This window comes from Drosophila navojoa, chromosome 5 (assembly GCF_054131105.1).
Source record: "Drosophila navojoa isolate 15081-1374.11 chromosome 5, UAZ_NAV_1.0, whole genome shotgun sequence".
Lineage (NCBI taxonomy): Eukaryota > Metazoa > Arthropoda > Insecta > Diptera > Drosophilidae > Drosophila > Drosophila navojoa.
The window spans coordinates 9,092,107-9,109,291 of NC_142893.1; the positions used below are offsets into that span (position 1 = coordinate 9,092,107).

The following is a 17,185-nucleotide window of genomic DNA, read 5'->3' on the forward strand; positions in this document are numbered from 1 at the left end:
TACATTTTGGACTCTGCACAAAATTTACAGATCATCAATTTCATAAATATTTGGATAATTACTTAGAAATGTTCAGTTTTCTGTGTAAAACTGGAGTATTATGGGAAAATGAGCTTAGAGTATATTAAAAACTTCCTCAATTAACTTTATCAACTAAAAAATATGATTGTTACAGGAAACTTAACAAACCCGTTCCAAATTTCTTTAGTTACCCCAAGTTATAATTACACAATTCGAATTTAGCTCTTTAATCTATTCAAAATTGACTCATATATAATTCTATATAATCTATTCAATTGATTAATTGAATATAGCTGATCTAGTTGCAGATACAAGCATGTAAACAAATGAGTCCAGCAAGCAAACAAAAGATGCCGCTAGACCATCTAATTGATGTAATCGAAATCTGGTTTCAATTTGTATTTGGTTAACCCGCATGCGCCGCATGGAACATAGAACACAGTACACAGCCTCGCCAAGGGTTAAGCAACTGTGATAACAAATTGTGGGAAGGAAGGGAAAAGAGAGAACGAAATTCAGATAGGGGAGCATAATACACAATTAGTGTAACGGATCGTATTAAGATTTCATGTAATGACAGCTAAAAACATACATACATACATTTATGTATGTGTATGTACATACATACAATACAGGCTTTAGGTTCTCAACAAAAAGCAAAAGGAATTGCGGCTCTCGCGACATGATCAATAAAGCACTAATTTGACTTATTCTCTCTTAATTACGCAATAGTCTAAAAGAGAATATGCCAAACAAAACAAATGCTTAAAAGAGAGCAGATATTAAAATCTCTCTTTATTGCTTAGCTTCCTTTACATCGCTTTGCATGTTTGTATGTTCACGTGAGAGTAAATCTAACGGAAATAAGCGCAGCATTCATTGCGTCGCTGTGCTGCCTTGTCTAACATTTGATTTTGCTTTTATTTTTGCAATGTTTACATAGTACAGAAACCGCAGTATTGGCAAATGTTTATTAAAATTATGCACATCCCCTATTTATTTAAACGCAACTTACCATTTAATTTGTGGATCTTTAAGGTATTTATTTATTTTTCACTTAAACACACTTCCTCACACTTCTTTCTTAAATCAAACTGATTTCGTCTTTGCCATGCGGCGAATTTAACCCAGCCGGAATGGCAAGGTGAACATTGAAATGATAAATCAGTATTTAATCCGTTTATTTCTTATATAAACTGTAACCACAGTTAGAACGTTGACTAGTCGAGAGCAAAAATATGGTTGGAGTTAAAACTAGGCAAAAACGAAGTGACAAAAAGAAAAAATACTTCGTGAAATCGACAACTTAAGGGTATATTAACTACGCCAAGTAGTTATGTGGAAAAATCATATTTGAAAAGCAATTAGAATGAAAAAATACAGTAACTTGAAACTACATTCTCAGCATTCGGTTCAAGTGCCAAGTTCCGCAGCTCAATATCATTTCCGATGAAAAAAGGCGGTACTCCAAGGACTCTAAAGATTAAAATTGTTAAGGAATGAGGCATGTTATTGGAAAAACTCCCGCTGGGAAATGTAATCAGCTCTTCAGATCTACAAAACTCAGTAGTAGTGCAATTTTAATAAGAATGCATAAGAGGTTTCCAAATAAATGAAGAGGTTCCACTAATAAGAAAGGCCGAGCAGAGGCAGAATAAGAGCCTAGGAATGAATGGGAATAGAAATAATTTTTTTCCTTCACAATAAAAACTCTTTGTCGTTTTCCACATATATGTAAAATGTTCCTTTATTGTTTATGTAATTTTAAATGCTATATGTGTATATATATATTTATATTATGTATGGTAAGTAGATTTATGTCAGTTTCTTGTCAATCATTTTTTTTTTTTGAAAAATTTCGTTTACATATGGCATACTATGCACTAAAAATTAATATTGATTTTAGCTTTTCGTTTTTTTCTGCTTCGTTTTTAATCTTAAAATTCGTTTACGCTATGACTTTAAAATACTCGTATGTACGTAGTTAATAACTAGTCGCTAATCATGTTTAAAAACTCAAATACCCAACTAGAGTTCATTATGCTACGGAAGGGTATATATCTCAACTCAAGCTAGTTGGCTCACAATAATATAATATATATGAGTTATATGTGGGCATATGGCATGGGGACGCATAAATATGTTGTTTAGTGTAGTGTTATGTAGTGTAGTGTATAATGAGGCTATATAGTATATTTACATGCATGAGCACCGATCTAGGGATATATGTATGTATGTATGTAGGGTGCACGCAAGGAAGTTTTTTATGTGTCTCTCTATATGCTAAAGCATTCTTTTGATTTCTTACTTTTTCTTTAGGTTTGATACATGCGTGATCTATGTGCTATATACTAGACTTATCAATTTTAATATTATGATTATTTTATTTGATTTCTTTATTTCTTTTTAAACAATTCATTTCGTTGAATTTAGTCCAAATTGTTTTATTAATCAATGCAGCCGTTGCCCATTTTTATGGTTTTCTATTATTTTTTTTGGTTACTTAAAAAACCCAAACACGATTCGAAAATTTTTGAGAAGTGTTCGACCTCCTCTACGTTTCACTGGGTCTCATAGATTTTAATTTTGTGTGCTTTTTTCTGGGATGATGATATATTTTGCATTTCTAATGTCGTACGTGCCTAAGTTCTAAATTATGCTATATTTTTCTGGTTTTTTTTGTGGGCGTGTGCGGTTTTTCGTTGCTTGAAAAAAAGTGAAAAACAAAAACATAAAAAAAATTAATATTATTTAAATACTTTAATGGGATTATATATATCACAGGTACATTTTAGACTTTTTTCAAATGCAAGCTTGTAAAAATGTATGTACGTTATGGGGAGTGAGCGAGAGAGAAATAGGTATTCTCTAACAACCCACAAAATTGGCGAAGAGTGCGCGAATAGGCAAAGGATCGGACAGAAGTATTGTATGTATGTATGTGTGTGTGTTGGAGAGAGTGTATGTGTGGGGATTCGTTAAAGAGAGTGCGTATGCACGATCGTATTTAAGAGAGACTGTCTAGTAGGTATGAAGGTATCAGAGGCAGAAGGATAAGGGGATCAGAGAGTACTCTTCGATGGCACCGAAGTATTGGCTTTACCTATTTTCTGCATTTATATAAGCTATAAGTAGAAGTTTTTTTTTGTGTTAATTAGAGTTAAAGTTTTACTAAGCGCTAGTTCAAGTCGTTATTTATGAATTATTACTGTTTTTTTTTTTTTTAGTTTTCCGTTTTATAGAAAAGCACTAACCATTAAACATTGCAACTGCCATTGTTCACATTATTTTCGATCGAAACTTCCTCATCTCTCTATGTCTATATATCGTATAGTAGGTATGTAAATGCAAATTCAGGGAACATAGTCGATAAATGCTCGATTGTGATCGTAGATATGAAAGAGTTTTTGTTTTGTTTTTGTTTTTTCTTGTTGTGAGTAAAACTTTTTTTTTATATCAAGCCTATATGACTAGGGGGCCAGCCAACTCCAACTGTAAACATTAATATTTAATATCTAACTAATGTCTGGATTTATCAAAAAGTTTTGTTTTTTATGCTATGGCCTGACTTTTTTCTAACTCTTGCAATCTTTTTTGAGTACGTATTTGATGATTTTAGCAATTTTTTATGTTATTGTTTTTCGAAGCATTTTTACAGCATTTCAGTTTCTTAAGTACATTTCCATTCTTCTTCTTGGGTTTTCTCTTTCGCTTTTTGTTTTGACTTCTATTTGCCTGTTGTTTGTTTATATAACTAAGTTTAAGATCAGAATTCGAGCTGTGCACCATAATTGTTGTTTTTGTTTTTGAGTTGTTCTGCATTCGTTTTGTGAGTGTGTACGTATTCGGTTTTCGTAGGATCTTTCCTTATTCTTGTTTTTATATATTGTATGTATATATAGCACAGTTCTAGTTATATCAAATGCTATGTAGTATTGTGTGCTAGGTTCGATATGAATGAAAAATGATGGACTAGATGCTATCTTTTGTTTTCTTAATACGTTTGCAAGATCCAATTGGGATTCCGATTCCAATTCCCATTCCAATGTGCTGATTGGCTTAAGTATTTTTAGCAGTCATGAGGCGCTGCGGCGGTCCCACGGGATCGCCGGCCTCGGCGTACAGGCAGGAGCCCTCGCTGCAGGAGCAGGTGTCGCCCTCCCGGGAGCTGTTGCAGCAGTCGCTCGTATAGTTGCGCTGATGCAGCTCATAGCCGGACGACAACATATTTTCATTCTCACTCTCCGCGCAGGAATTCTGCTGTTGCAGCTGCTGTTGCTGCTGCTGCTGGGCGTGCTGTGCCGCTTGACGACGCTGAGCGGAGCGCTTGCTGCCGCTGTGCTCAGTGCTGCTGTCGGAATGGTGAGGGTGTTGGTGCCGCTTGTTGTGGCCGTGCGAGGCGCGCGAGTTGTCCGAACACTCGGAGGAGCATTGATAGATCTGATGACTGGAGGAAGCCGCTGGCATCTGACTGCCATGTGGCGCATGCACCGGCTGATACCAGCCCTCCACTGGCTGCTGCAGCGGCAACGGCGGCGGCGGCTGCATGGGCGAGGCCAGGGCATCACAGCTGTTGCAAGCTCGGCTGTTGCTGCCACAACGCGACGCCTGATATTCGCTCACGGCGTGCCGCTGCGTGGGATAGTGGATATGTATGTTGCGGGAGGCCATGTCGCCGCCGCCCCCGCCGCCGGTAGTCGCAAAATAGGGCGGCAATGGCGGCGGATGCTGGCTGGTGGGCGTGATCTGGTAGCGATTCTGTGTGCCGCCCACACTGCTCAGCGGATTGCTATATAGATTCTCCTGTGGACAGCCAGCGGCGCACTGCGGCGAAACACCCCAAGCGGAAAAGCCACCCGACGAGCTGCTGTGTATGGAGGCATTTAAAATGCTGAGAAGGTGAATATACATATATATATATATAATGGAGATCTGATTGGAGAGATCTGATCTTTAGTTAGACAAAACTCACCTTTGATTGGTTGAAATGCCAGAGCCGGCGCTCTTGGAACTCTTACGCGAAGACTCGGGCGAGCCCTGCGCATAGCCATAATTGGAGGACAATGGTGGCGGATGCTCCGGTGGTGGTGGCAAAAACTCTGACCAATTAATCGTTTCCGTTGGATATTGCAAGTAGTTTGATTTGTTGCTAGCAGCCGCGGCAGCAGCCGCCGCCGCCGCCGTTGCGCCCTGCGCGGCAAATGCATCCGAGTAGGGCGAATGTGTGCCCGAATCCTTGTCAGCACTCAACGAGGTGGCCTTGGTGCAGGTTTCACTGGACGAGGTGCCAATGATCATGGTCGTGGCATAGGGTGTGGGATTATCGGGACTCTAAGAGGGGGATAGAGAGGGAGAGAGATGATTAGTTCAAGCCTTTGATAATGGTAACCATTCGAACGCACCTTGCGACAGTTGTAGAAGGTGGTCAGATTGCGTGTGTCCACCTCGGCATAGTCGGTGCCGCCATCGGAGTTATTGTAGTTGGACTGGCTGCTGTTGACATGCGAGAGCAGCTTGGATTCACTCAGACCCGAGTCCTTGTCCGTGTCCGTGGTGCGCCAGCCGCGATCTATCCAGAGGCTCTCCTTGCTATTGATGTTCAAAGCAGTTATCTCATTGGCGCTGACCACTGTGAGGGGGCACAAGCAGAAATAGAATCAGTAAACTGCCAGAACTAGATAAGTAGCGCCACCTACCGCTCAGGTGTCCCAGCTCTTTGGTCATTTGATGGCGCCGCCTAAAGTAAATCATGACCGTTGCCGTCGAGGCTACCACAATTAATAAGACAACGACAACCAGCACCATAAGCCAAGTGCCATGAGGTATGACAGTCGTCTTGCGATGTGTCGTCGGATTGGCATGGTTCGGCTCTGTGTTCACCATGCCATTCGTGTGGTATGTGAAATCGTTGCCGGACTCATGGCGGCCATCGTGTGTGCCGCTGGGATGGGCACGCGGCGGATGCACATGATACGTGGGATCCATATACAAGGATTTCTAAAAGGAACGAGGACACAATATAGTAGAAATAGTATTAAAGGCATATATATGTATGTACTTACTGGCTTGGAGTAGGGCCCGTCTCCTGCTTTGGTGAACGCATTCAGACGCACGCTATAAACAGCTGTTGTGGTTAGATTATTAAGCAGCACAGATGTGGTTGTTGCATTCAGCGTCATGTTGGCCAGCACTTTCATTGTGTTGCCGGCGCTGACTTCGATTTTATAGCCATACAAATTGCCATTGTGATGTTGAGCTGGCGGCGGCGTCCAGCGCACCCAGCCAGCAGTTAAATTATACATGCCAATTTGTATATTATCCGGCGGAGCAGAGGGCACTGCAAGAACATTTCAGTTTAAGTAAATACATATTAAATTTATGGCTATATATGCTGCTTTACCATCCTCATAGGTTGTGACTAATTTCGAATTGCTCGGCTGTCCCTCGATGCTCTCATAGAAGGGCGTCACAAAGAATTCGTATTTCGTATATTTGCGCAAATTGGCAATCACATGAGATTCCGAGGCAGCATCCAACACTGTGACCATGGCATACTGATTCGAATGGGAGCTGGCATCGCGATAGCGTATGTGCAGGCCCTATTGGAGTAATATATGATAAACATAGTTTAGTTGAAGCCTCACTATGTCCCACAAACGTGAGCTTACCTCCACAAATTTCTCATTTGCGCTCACGTGCAGCATCCAATCCAAGCGCACGGCGCTCGCATTTACAGCCGATGCATCGATGAGCTCCACAACCTGCACAGATTTATATATATATATTATAAGTACCTCTCTACACAGTATTCAAATGTGCACTCACCTTGCCGGTAAGCAGCGTTCGCGCTGCGGACAGCTCATTGGAGGGCGCCACGTCAAAGTCCTCGCCCAAGGTCTTAATGGCATTCGAGAGGCCTGAGGGCACAGACACGCCCTGCGTATTCTCAGCGCGCACCAAAAACACATACGATGTGGCCGAGGTCAGGTCGGAGATCTGTTGAGCAAATGAGCATGAGTAAGGTATGAATGTATTTGAGAGAGCGATGCTACGACTTACCGTCACTTGGGTGTCCGCAATGCGATGGGCGGCTACAATCCAGCCCGTTTGCAGATCGGGACTAAAGTATTCCACAGAATAGCTAGAAACATAGATATAAAATATATATGAAATATATTTAGATATTCCTCAAATATTCATGCTTTCTCTTCAATTTTCTTAAATTTATAAACAAATACATTATTTACATATATTTTTAAATATTTCTAATTATTTAACCAACTCAACTAAACTATAGCTTACCCTATGATAGGACCAACAGCGCCTGGTTTCTCTTGGCTCTTGGCCCATCTCAGTGAGATGCTCGTGCGCGTGACATTAATGACTTTGGGCGTGCCTGGTGGGGCGGGATAGGTGCTGGGATCCGCCACACGATGCAGCGTGGCTGAGCTGCTCTTCTCCACCTAATAAATATGAAAATAATTAGATTTAATAAGCAAATGGGCATTAAACAATAGACTTACTCTCAGAGTAGCAGACCAGCTGGATTCACCACGCTCCGAGGAGGCGGTGCATGTATATAAACCAGAATCGCTTAGCTGCAGATCTGTTGAAGTGAAAAGAGCAAGTTGAGGCATATATTTTAGATAACTCTCTATGTATATTAAGCATACCATCTATTCGTAGGGAGCTGCCCTGAACGATGCTGTGACGATTGCTCGTCTGCACCGCATAGCCATCGTGGAACCATTTGACACGTGGCGTCGGATTGCCCGTGGCACGACAAGGCATGGTGGCGACAGAGCCCTTGGATAGCGTTTGATTGGCGGGTCCTATTTGTATGATGGGCGGCGGACGTTCATCGACCGTGCTGACTTGCAGATAGACGCGCACCGTGGCTGAGTCAACGACACTGAAAGCAGAGCACATATAGAAGCCCTCGTCATCCTGCTGCACATCGTTGATCTGCAGCGTGCCATCGGCTGTGATGTGCTGACGGCCATGCGAGCTGTTTGGAAACATGAGCGTAGACACACCCTCCTTGGTCCAGAAGACAGTTGGCGGCGGATTGCCTGTGGCCACACAAGGCAGTTGTACTTGGCCATTGAGGCCGACTTTCTTATTGGTCGGTTTCTTGGAGAAACTTGGCGGAGCTGTGAAGCAGAAATTACAGAATTAGCCAAGGCATAAGATTAAACCATAGATGAAGCGGCGTACCGTGCACGGTGAGCGTGGCTCGAGCGCTGATCTGGCCCACATTGTTGTGCGCCTCACAGACGTAGGTGCCCTCGTCGTTGGGCGTTATGTTGCTCAGCTCGAGACTCTTCTCGTCATGCAGGATGCGTGCCCGAGAGACCGGTATGTTGCCTTCCTCCTTCTTCCACAGCACCTTGGGCGGTGGATCGCCGCCGACAGAGCAATGAAACGTCGCCGTCTGGCCATAGACCATGGTCAAGTCTTTGGGCTCCTTCATGAAGTACGGCTTGATTTGGACAATCAACTTGGCGTAGTTGGATTCCCGTGATCCCAAGAGATTCTGGGCAATGCACTTGTAATTGCCCTCATCGATGGGTTCCACGTTGCTGATCAGCAAATTGCCGCCATCCACGATGCGGACGCGTGAGCTGGTGCTAAAAGGTTTCGAATTCAAGTCATCCAGTGGAACGCCATTCTAAAAACACAAAATGTGAAAACTGGGACACGTATTGCTTAAGATTTGCTTTTGGCTTGCCTTCATCCAGATAATGGTCGGCTCTGGTATGCCTTTGGGCGGCCCACATTCGAGCAGCGCCGTCTCGCCTTTGGCCACGCGCGTATCTTTGGGCTCCACGCGAAAATCGTCGCGCAATACTGCAAGCAAAGAAACAAACAAGGTGTCAAACATGTGGCGAGTGTGGGTTAACAAGTTGGCGGTGGCTGTGGTTGCTTACCAGCGATTTGGAGTGAGGCATGTCGACTGACGGCTTTGCCCACGTGGTTTTTGGCCACACACCAGTACTCGCCGCTGTCCTGCTCCTTCTTGCTCTGCATCGTGCGATAGAAGAATAGAGCGCCGTCTTTAAACAAAACCCGATGCGATTTCTTTTCATTCGTATTGACCGGTTCGCCATCCTATATGGGAATGCACATATATATATTTAGTATGTGGTTGATAGTTTATATATTAGATTAGTTAATCTACCTTATACCACTCAATGGTGGGCTCCGGCTTGCCTTCCACTTTGCAATTGAGCGTGGCGGGTTCATTCTTCTTGACGACCAAATCTGTGGGATGCTCAATAATGCGTGGCGACTGATATTGAGCTGGGAAGAGATCATGTATACACATGTATGTATATAAATATTTGTACACTTCGAGATAATTGCATATGCATGTGGTTTAAATGGCTTTACCTTTGGCTGCGGGCAGCGCTAGGGCCAGCAACAGCAGCAGCAGCAGCAGTTGATGCAGTGGTTGCTGCCTGGGCATATTGTTTATGTTTGATGCTGAATGATAGTAGTTAGTGCTCCAGATGTAACGATGTCGATGTGATGTTGATATATACATATGCATATGTATATTACATATATATAGATATTGCGCAGTTGTGAGTGGTGGCAATCATTGTTTTTTATCTTTCTTCTATGTATATATTATTTATCTTTGCTAATGGCATGAAAAATGGCAAAGAATGTGACAGCTGTTAGTTAAGGGGGAAGCACAATAGACATACATTTGTGTATATATCTGTAATATACAGTATGTTATAAGAGTATTCTTACTTGTAATCAAAAATAATTGTATTTTTAATATAAAAACTGTCATACATAGTATATGCTTGTATGTAAATTTAATTTTGCATTATTAGTTTGTATAAACAAACAAACATACATATGTATGTATATACTTTTAATACTTAATAGTAATTTAAGTATTTAATTTTCATTTAATAAGTTTTTTAGTATTCATTTTTTTTTTTAAATCTGTTCGCACACTTTTACAACATACTGTATGCATCAATGTGCCGTATACTTGTGGGCGTGAGAGGCGTGTCGGCATTTGCATACAAAGTAAAGTATTTGACAATTACAAACCTCAATTCCAATTTCACTCGTTCTATCTGCGTCCACTTCAGTTTTGATTCTGCTTTTTATCTTCGAATTTGTGTGTTGAATATTATTATTCTTCGATGCCTGCTCCAGTTAGATTTCCATGCAGGCAGCTCGAGGCGCCCAAAATCGAAGGCGACGTCGACGTCGGCGACAATGACGACATATGCATATATAGATAAGCAATGCAGAGCACTCAACGCGCAACACCAATAAAATTATATATACTTATTTGTGTCTATGCTTTCCCATTAATTTGGTTGAGTTCTTTTTTTTTTTATTTCTGTATTTATCTCTCTTTATGTTTATCTCGCCAGCGCCTACGGCGACGGCGTGGCCCAAAAAGTAGAAGAAAAAGACAGAATTTACAATCCAAATGCAGCGAGGCGAAGTTTTGATTTTGATTGCTTTTTCGATTTTATTAAGAGTTTCTCACACTTTCTTTTCACTCACTTCGTATCGTATCGTATTTATTTTCGTTGTTATTTTTATTATTAATCACAAAACAAAAAACTTTAAATCGTAACTAAAACGATTTAGCGTTGCGTCTTCTCTCTCTCCCTCTCACTGTCTCTGTCCTTTTTAGCTTGTTGTTTTTGTCTTTTTAGTCGTTTGCGTTTTTGGGGTTGTTTCTCTTTCTCAGCCTCATTTCCGCATTTTCCGAATGAAATTTCTTTTTGGTAATTTTACAAGAACAAGAACATGCTCCTGCTGTTTCAGCCGTTCATCAGTTCGCCGTTCCCGTTGCTATTGCCGTTCCAACTGCCAGGCCAGCCTGCTGCCTTCTGGCTTGTTGTTGTATCTATAACAGTGCGTAGCGTACGTATAAATATATACACATACACATTCATGCACTCTCTTACATGAGCACGCACACACACACACACATGCACGCGTACACTTTGGTTTCGGTAGATACACAGATGTAAGAAAACACATCCGATTTTTACACCCGAAATGCGGGTTTGATTTTGATGTTTATTCACTTGTCCATTGCATTTAATTTGTGCGCTGAATTAAACAGCAGCTGCAATTAACTTTTATTAATTATTCTCTCACTATTCTTTGTTTAATTCAATTTTTGTGTAAGCAGCTACTGGACGTGGGTTGTGTCTGTGGAAAACTGCGGAACAATGTGAATGTGAAACGAAAGAAAACAAAAAATACCACAAAGCACCATGCTTGAGATCTGGCAGCACTGCTTGCGCTGCCATAATGTTGGGTGTGGCGCCAAACTCAAAATATTGTAAAATAAAACCATTTTATAATAATTCATTTGTTTTTCTTTTGAAGATATTAATGTAGTCAATGTTATTTTCATAAAACGTGTAGATTTTGATGTCGCACTGCTTAACTTGCAGATCCACATAGTCAGATGATTTTCTTATTGGGTCTTGTCTTTAACAGTCTGGCAGTATTGCTGGCGACACCCGGCTCCAAAATATAAAAGTGCGTCAAGACTTAAAATTTTTTAATGAATTTTATAAATCAGCTTAGGAGGACTTCAATATATTCGGATCTGATGTAACAGAAGCTTGCACGTTTCTTTTGGAGAGTTTGCGAGATCGTTTCCCAGAAGATGCGCCACTACATAAAAGCTCATCCATGTCATCGACGTTATTAAATTTGACGCATTCGTGACAAACAATACGTCCACGATAGGTAAAGTTATTAATGTTCGGCTCTGATTGGATTATTGGACTGTATAGTGGATCATCCGTTTTCTGCGTTATGTCGGCTGTGTCGTTGCCAATGCATTCGGGGCAAATGTTGTGCTTAACGCTGCCAATGTGGCACGGGCTGAGATCGAGACACCGCTTGAGCGGCATGCTCAGGTAATCGGACGCGGTGCGCGGTGGCTTCTTCTTTCCGTTCTTTAAGTTGCAGGTCAACTTCACCCAGGTCATGTCGTCCTTCTGCTGGCGCGCTATTATCGCCTTTCGTATCTCAGCTATCCGTCTGCCGGAAGACATCAGCTCCGTATAGAGCTTCCGGCAGCTGTTGGCCAAATTCGCTTGGGTATAGATGATGGCATTGGTACCAGTCAGCTCACCAAACGCCTGCGGTGGGCAGCGGCATAGTGAGATGTACTTGATAATGTTGCGATTACGTTGCATTATTTCGAATTGTACTTAAGCTGGAATTTGGACCACAACCAAAACTGAATTTTCCATGCGATATTTTGAGTCTTATAGCTAAAAAATTTTTGTTTTATTTTTTTTGTATTTTCCTTATTTTTTGTTTGTAGTTGTCATGCCTATGCCTCCTAAGCTCCTAGCTTGGCCAACTGAGGTTTGCCCCTCACTAGATTACGTGATCGTATCAGATTCGACATGCTTGCCTCGCAGCTCGGCACATGCGCTCCAATTGGACGTGGAGCTGGACGTCGCCCACCCGCCACAGCGCTCTTCACCTGCTTCGGCTGCAAGCGCAGCTGGGTGACCCGATCCACGGACATGCTCTTGGGTCGACGCGACAGATAATCATGGATGTGGCTATTGGAGCCGTTGGCTATGTTCAGATCAATCAGATATTCCTGCAGCTCGGCCTTCAATTTAGCATTTTCTGCCTCCAAGTTGCGTTTCTGCTGCTTGAGGCAGGCCACATCGACGGAGACATTGTTGACGCGTCGCCAAAAGGTTTCCATTTGTGGTAAGGCGGCAACTTCCTCCTGCAAAAGAAATCCCGTTGTACTCGGATTAGCTCTTTATGGTCTGCTTACCTTGAGCGGATCATTGGCTAGGTCAGCGTCGTCCTCCCCAGGTGTTTGCTGCTCGCGTATCTCTATAATCTCTTTGGAGAGCTGAGGCAGCTGAAACAGTTTCTCTCGCTGCGTTTCCATTTTGGAGCAAATGCGCGATAGCTGGGACAAAGTTTCTACTTTGCTCAGATGTGCCTTGAGTGTCTGGGGGAGATTATATGTAGAGATGGATGTGAGTAACTAAATTATGTATATCTCTTTCGTTTGATCATCTCTGACTCTCTCTCTCTCTCTCTCTCTCTCTCTCTCTCTCTCACTTTCACTCACCTGTATAGCTTCATAGCTCTCCACGGTCATTTGCTTGAATAACCTGTGCTGCTCCTCCGCCTCCTTTTCGACGTAGCTGCGCAGCTCTCTCAGCCGATCGGTGAGCTCCTCTTTGATGTTTTGCCTCTGGTGCAGCTGTGCCTGCTGCTTGATTTGCTGCTCCTCGGCGAGCAGTCGGAGATTGCAGAGCTGCTCGGTTAGGTACTCGATCTCGTAGTTTTGCTGACTGATCTGCTGGGCGCTCTCCTCGTCGCGCTGCTTCAGATCCACATACTCCGAGTAGAAGCCCTCGATGTGCTTGCCGTAGTCGGCTAGCACCGATTGATACTCCTGCCACAAGGCCTCAAGCTTGCCCTCGCCGCGGCCCGTAATCTTCTCCAGCTTCAATTGCATCTGTGATTTGATGGGAATTATGTAATATTCTCTGTGTGCTGTTGACCCATTGTGTGCCAGTCAAACACGACGTCCATTAGTCCGTCAGCTGTCAACAGTCGCTGGCTATAAATGTCGACAGCAGCTCAGAGCTGCTCGGCAAACAGTACTTGAGATGCGCCTGCTGCTGTTGCTTTTACTCAGCTTTAGCTGCAGCATCAACTGCCTCAAGTGTCGCTCGCAGGATGGTGCTGGCGATGCGGAGCTCAAGCGGATTGTGCGCACTTGCATGCAACGCAGTGGCGGTGGCAGCAATGGCAACCAGGAGGACAACGACAATAGACGCTATGGCAATGGCAATGGCAGATATAATTTTGATAGCGATGATTATGGACAGGTTCAGGATCGAGGACAGGGCCAAGGCAGACAGCAGCAACAGCAACAGCAGTCCTATGGTAATTCCTGGCAACGCAGCGTTAAGCAAACTGACAACAACAGTAACAACAACAACAGTAACACATCTGAAACGGGCGGCTGCGTGGCGTTGTGTTTCTTTGAGGAAATGAACATGGTAAGTCAGCTGCAATACTATTTAAGTACATAATTATACATGTACATACACATATACATACATATGTACATACAATGAATTCGTCTTCCTTTAATGTTCTCATTCGCCAACGCTCTCAAAAAGCTGAGGTATGTCTCTTTCTCTTTCTTTAAAGCTTTCATTTTGTTTACCTTACTCTCACCGCGCTTTTGAATATACAAGCTGAATGCCTTAAACGCTGTGCGCTTAAACCGTACATGAGCGGTTGTTCAGGCTTCCATTTTGTGTTCTTACTCTCGCCAACCTCTCGAATACTTATACAAGCCGAACGTCTTAAGCCTAGTGCGCTTAAAAAGGCAGGGTGCTCACTCTCGCTTTAAGTAGTTACTCAAGCTGCCATCTTGTTTTCCCACTCTCACCGCGCTCTCAAACATACGTATGTATTGCCTTAGTGTATATATAAAAAGAGTATTAAAGTGCGCTCTCAAATTGTTGTGCACATGTATGCAAACAGCAATGCAATACATACTCGCTCTCATTCTTTTCCTTTTAAAGGAGAAGGCAGGCAAAACTGTTAAACGGTTGGCGGTGTTAAAAGCTTTGGCGAGCTCAATAAATTTCTTAGTTTATGGAGATGAGCTTTCGCATATGTGTGTATGTGTATATATATTTTTATATGCGTATGTACATGCATGTGTATACATATTGTAGTTTACACTCTGTCTAACGATTTCTCTCTTCAGGTGGATGGCAGTGGTCAGCCTGATCGGCGCAAGGTAAGCTACTTGCTGACAAAGGATCTGCGCGATCGCGAGCTGCGCAACTTCTACATGGACACCGTGCAGCAATGCTTTCGCTACATAGAACACTCTCGCTACAGCAACAACAACAGCAACAACAAGTGCAGCCAGGCAAGGGAGCTAGTGAAATGCATGTCAGAGTATGCCAAAGCGCAATGCGATGATTGGGAGGAGCATGGAAATATGTTATTCAACTAAACTTCTGACCCGCTACTTACACCGCTCTTCAGATCCTCCACACGATCCAGATAGGCTTCGTGATTGTCTTTGATGGCACGATCGGAGGTCTCCTCTAGCTGATAGAAAACGCACTCGAGTTGCTGTTGCTTTTCCGCCTGCAAGTCCTTATAGATAGCCGCATCCTGTTTATATTCACGCAGCACCGCCTGCTTGTCGTCCTCGTAGATGCGCCAGAAGAACTCTATGCGACTGCGATGTATGCCTGGTACAAGGGAAGCACTTTTATTAAATACTATGTAGATAGACAATATGAATATTAAAGATATTGCTCACCAATAATATGATCAATGTTCTCCATATGCGACTGCTGCAAGTTGGCGTACATATCCTCCGTGGAATTGATATCGCCGATTAGACGCTGTATGACCTGATCCTTGCGTTTCAGCGCCTGCTCGAAAAACTGCGCCACATCGAGAATTTCCCGTCGCAGATCCTGAATTTTCACCTGGCGCAATATGGAACGCCATTCCTGATTGATTTTGGCCATGTTCAGGCGACAAAATGCATCCTCGCGCTTCAGCTTGTTCTGCACGGAAATACAAATACGGTTATGGACTCATCAATACCTAGGGTATCTATGATTCGTTACCTTCATGTACATCGCTATTAGCTGCATTTTGCGGCGCCTCGTCTCCTCCTCCATGTCGGCACGCATTTGTAAATACCTGGCCCGCTCCTCCTCGGACATTTTGGCCAGCTTATTGCCTTTGCCTTTACCCTTTTTGCCCATCTTCAAGTGTTTCTATTAATTGCTATTTGGCAAAAGCCGCTTATCAAATTTCAAAGGCCAGTTAGTTCAACTAATTGAGCGCACCAGACTAGAGGTTAGACTGAACAGAAAAAAATATGGAAAAAATAAATGAATGAAAAACAAAGAATGAGCAAAAAAAGAAAAAAACAAGCCGCTGCCATGACAACCCCCGCTTGTCCCCCACCAGCCCTGGTAGGGTAGTCAAGGGGTTTTTCATTATTATTAATGCTCAGCATTTGAGCGTGCATTAAATTAACGATTCGTACATTTCAAAGCCCATTAAGGCACTGACAACTGATGCGGGGCTGACACTATAAATGGGGCCCGTTCAGCGGGCAGCTCCAGCTTAGTATCTAGCATGTGGCGATTGATATTTGTATTGGCTCTGCTGCTGGTAAGTGCAAATCTTTTATGCATACAATACTACTACTGCCCTGCCACGCCCCCTTAGGTGTATACTGCACTGGGCATACGCGTGAATTGCCGTCACATGGAGCGCATTCACGAGGATCACATCCACTACTGCTGCAAGCACCCGGACGGCCACAACGACGTCAGCGAGCTCTGCGCCCAGAAGACCAACTTTAAGCTGCCCTCGAAGACGGAGGAGGCCATGGAGGATAACACTGTGGATGCCGTCATGACCGGCAGCTGCTGGGCCAAATGTGTGTTCGATCATTATAAATTCTTGGTCAACGACACCCTGGACATGCTGGCGGTGCGGAGTCACTATAAGAGCGTGCACAGATTGGATCCGGAGTACGAGACTGAAATGTTGGCGGCTTTCGACGAATGCCATTCGAAAGGTAAATGGTAGAGAGACCAGTTGGATATACATATAATGCTGTCTATGTATTGCTAGCTGTGGAGGCAACGTCTATCTTCCTCTCGATGCCCATTGTACGCGCCTTCAGCAGTGCCAATATGTGTAAGCCCCTGTCGAGCGTCATCTTATCCTGTGTGATTCAGACGTTCTTCCACAACTGTCCGAGAAGTCGTTGGTCCAACACCACCGAATGCCTCGAGACTCTGGCGTTCTCCAAGAGATGCAAGGATGCGCTAACCACAATGTGAATGGAGGAAATGGAAAAACTAGCATATCATTAAATTCTATATATCTGCATATTATATAAACAGATCAGCATATAAAACATATGCATAATGCTTTAACTATAATTTTAGCTGGATAAGCAGCCAAGGGGTAAGAGAGGTAAAATCAAGCTGTAGAATAGAAGTATGCGAGAGCTAAAGAAGAAAGGGCCTGGGATCAGTAAGAATTATAAGAATTTTTGTAGCAGGAAAAATTTTATATTTGTTGCTTAAAGCTGCTTAAA

General features: G+C 43.1%; 4 protein-coding genes across 5 annotated transcripts; 2 read left to right on the top strand and 2 right to left on the bottom strand.

Annotated features, from left to right (window-relative positions):
- The first annotated feature begins 961 nt into the window (after nucleotides 1-961).
- Obp58b (Odorant-binding protein 58b) lies at nucleotides 962-16,972 on the top strand. Of its 2 annotated transcripts, XM_089262684.1 has the most exons (4): nucleotides 962-1,059; nucleotides 16,127-16,245; nucleotides 16,303-16,657; nucleotides 16,714-16,972. In XM_089262684.1, exons 2-4 carry the CDS (start codon nucleotides 16,210-16,212, stop codon nucleotides 16,923-16,925), a joined length of 603 nt encoding a protein of 200 aa, XP_089118810.1. In that variant the 5' UTR covers nucleotides 962-1,059; nucleotides 16,127-16,209; the 3' UTR covers nucleotides 16,926-16,972. The 2 variants fall into 2 exon arrangements, with proteins under 2 accessions (XP_089118810.1, XP_017959911.1); XM_018104422.3 differs by lacking the exon at nucleotides 962-1,059 and having other exon boundaries at nucleotides 16,020-16,245.
- On the bottom strand, nucleotides 1,929-9,605 carry robo1 (roundabout guidance receptor 1). The gene is made up of 17 exons (XM_018104404.3): nucleotides 9,415-9,605; nucleotides 9,203-9,324; nucleotides 8,952-9,132; nucleotides 8,753-8,871; nucleotides 8,239-8,692; nucleotides 7,695-8,174; nucleotides 7,545-7,627; nucleotides 7,324-7,484; nucleotides 7,081-7,162; nucleotides 6,847-7,017; nucleotides 6,690-6,782; nucleotides 6,422-6,620; nucleotides 6,084-6,358; nucleotides 5,718-6,018; nucleotides 5,424-5,650; nucleotides 4,994-5,352; nucleotides 1,929-4,912 (listed from the first exon to the last, which is right to left on the bottom strand). Exons 1-17 carry the CDS (start codon nucleotides 9,572-9,574, stop codon nucleotides 4,081-4,083), a joined length of 4,299 nt encoding a protein of 1,432 aa, XP_017959893.1. The 5' UTR covers nucleotides 9,575-9,605; the 3' UTR covers nucleotides 1,929-4,080.
- Nucleotides 9,626-15,975, bottom strand: LOC108652740 (dynein regulatory complex subunit 2). The gene is made up of 7 exons (XM_018102935.3): nucleotides 15,690-15,975; nucleotides 15,374-15,626; nucleotides 15,079-15,302; nucleotides 13,139-13,531; nucleotides 12,833-13,015; nucleotides 10,096-12,781; nucleotides 9,626-9,701 (listed from the first exon to the last, which is right to left on the bottom strand). Exons 1-6 carry the CDS (start codon nucleotides 15,828-15,830, stop codon nucleotides 12,377-12,379), a joined length of 1,599 nt encoding a protein of 532 aa, XP_017958424.1. The 5' UTR covers nucleotides 15,831-15,975; the 3' UTR covers nucleotides 9,626-9,701; nucleotides 10,096-12,376.
- Obp59a (Odorant-binding protein 59a) lies at nucleotides 13,515-15,379 on the top strand. Its single transcript, XM_018104421.3, has 2 exons — nucleotides 13,515-14,081; nucleotides 14,804-15,379. Exons 1-2 carry the CDS (start codon nucleotides 13,686-13,688, stop codon nucleotides 15,056-15,058), a joined length of 651 nt encoding a protein of 216 aa, XP_017959910.1. The 5' UTR covers nucleotides 13,515-13,685; the 3' UTR covers nucleotides 15,059-15,379.
- Nucleotides 16,973-17,185: the final 213 nt, after the last annotated feature.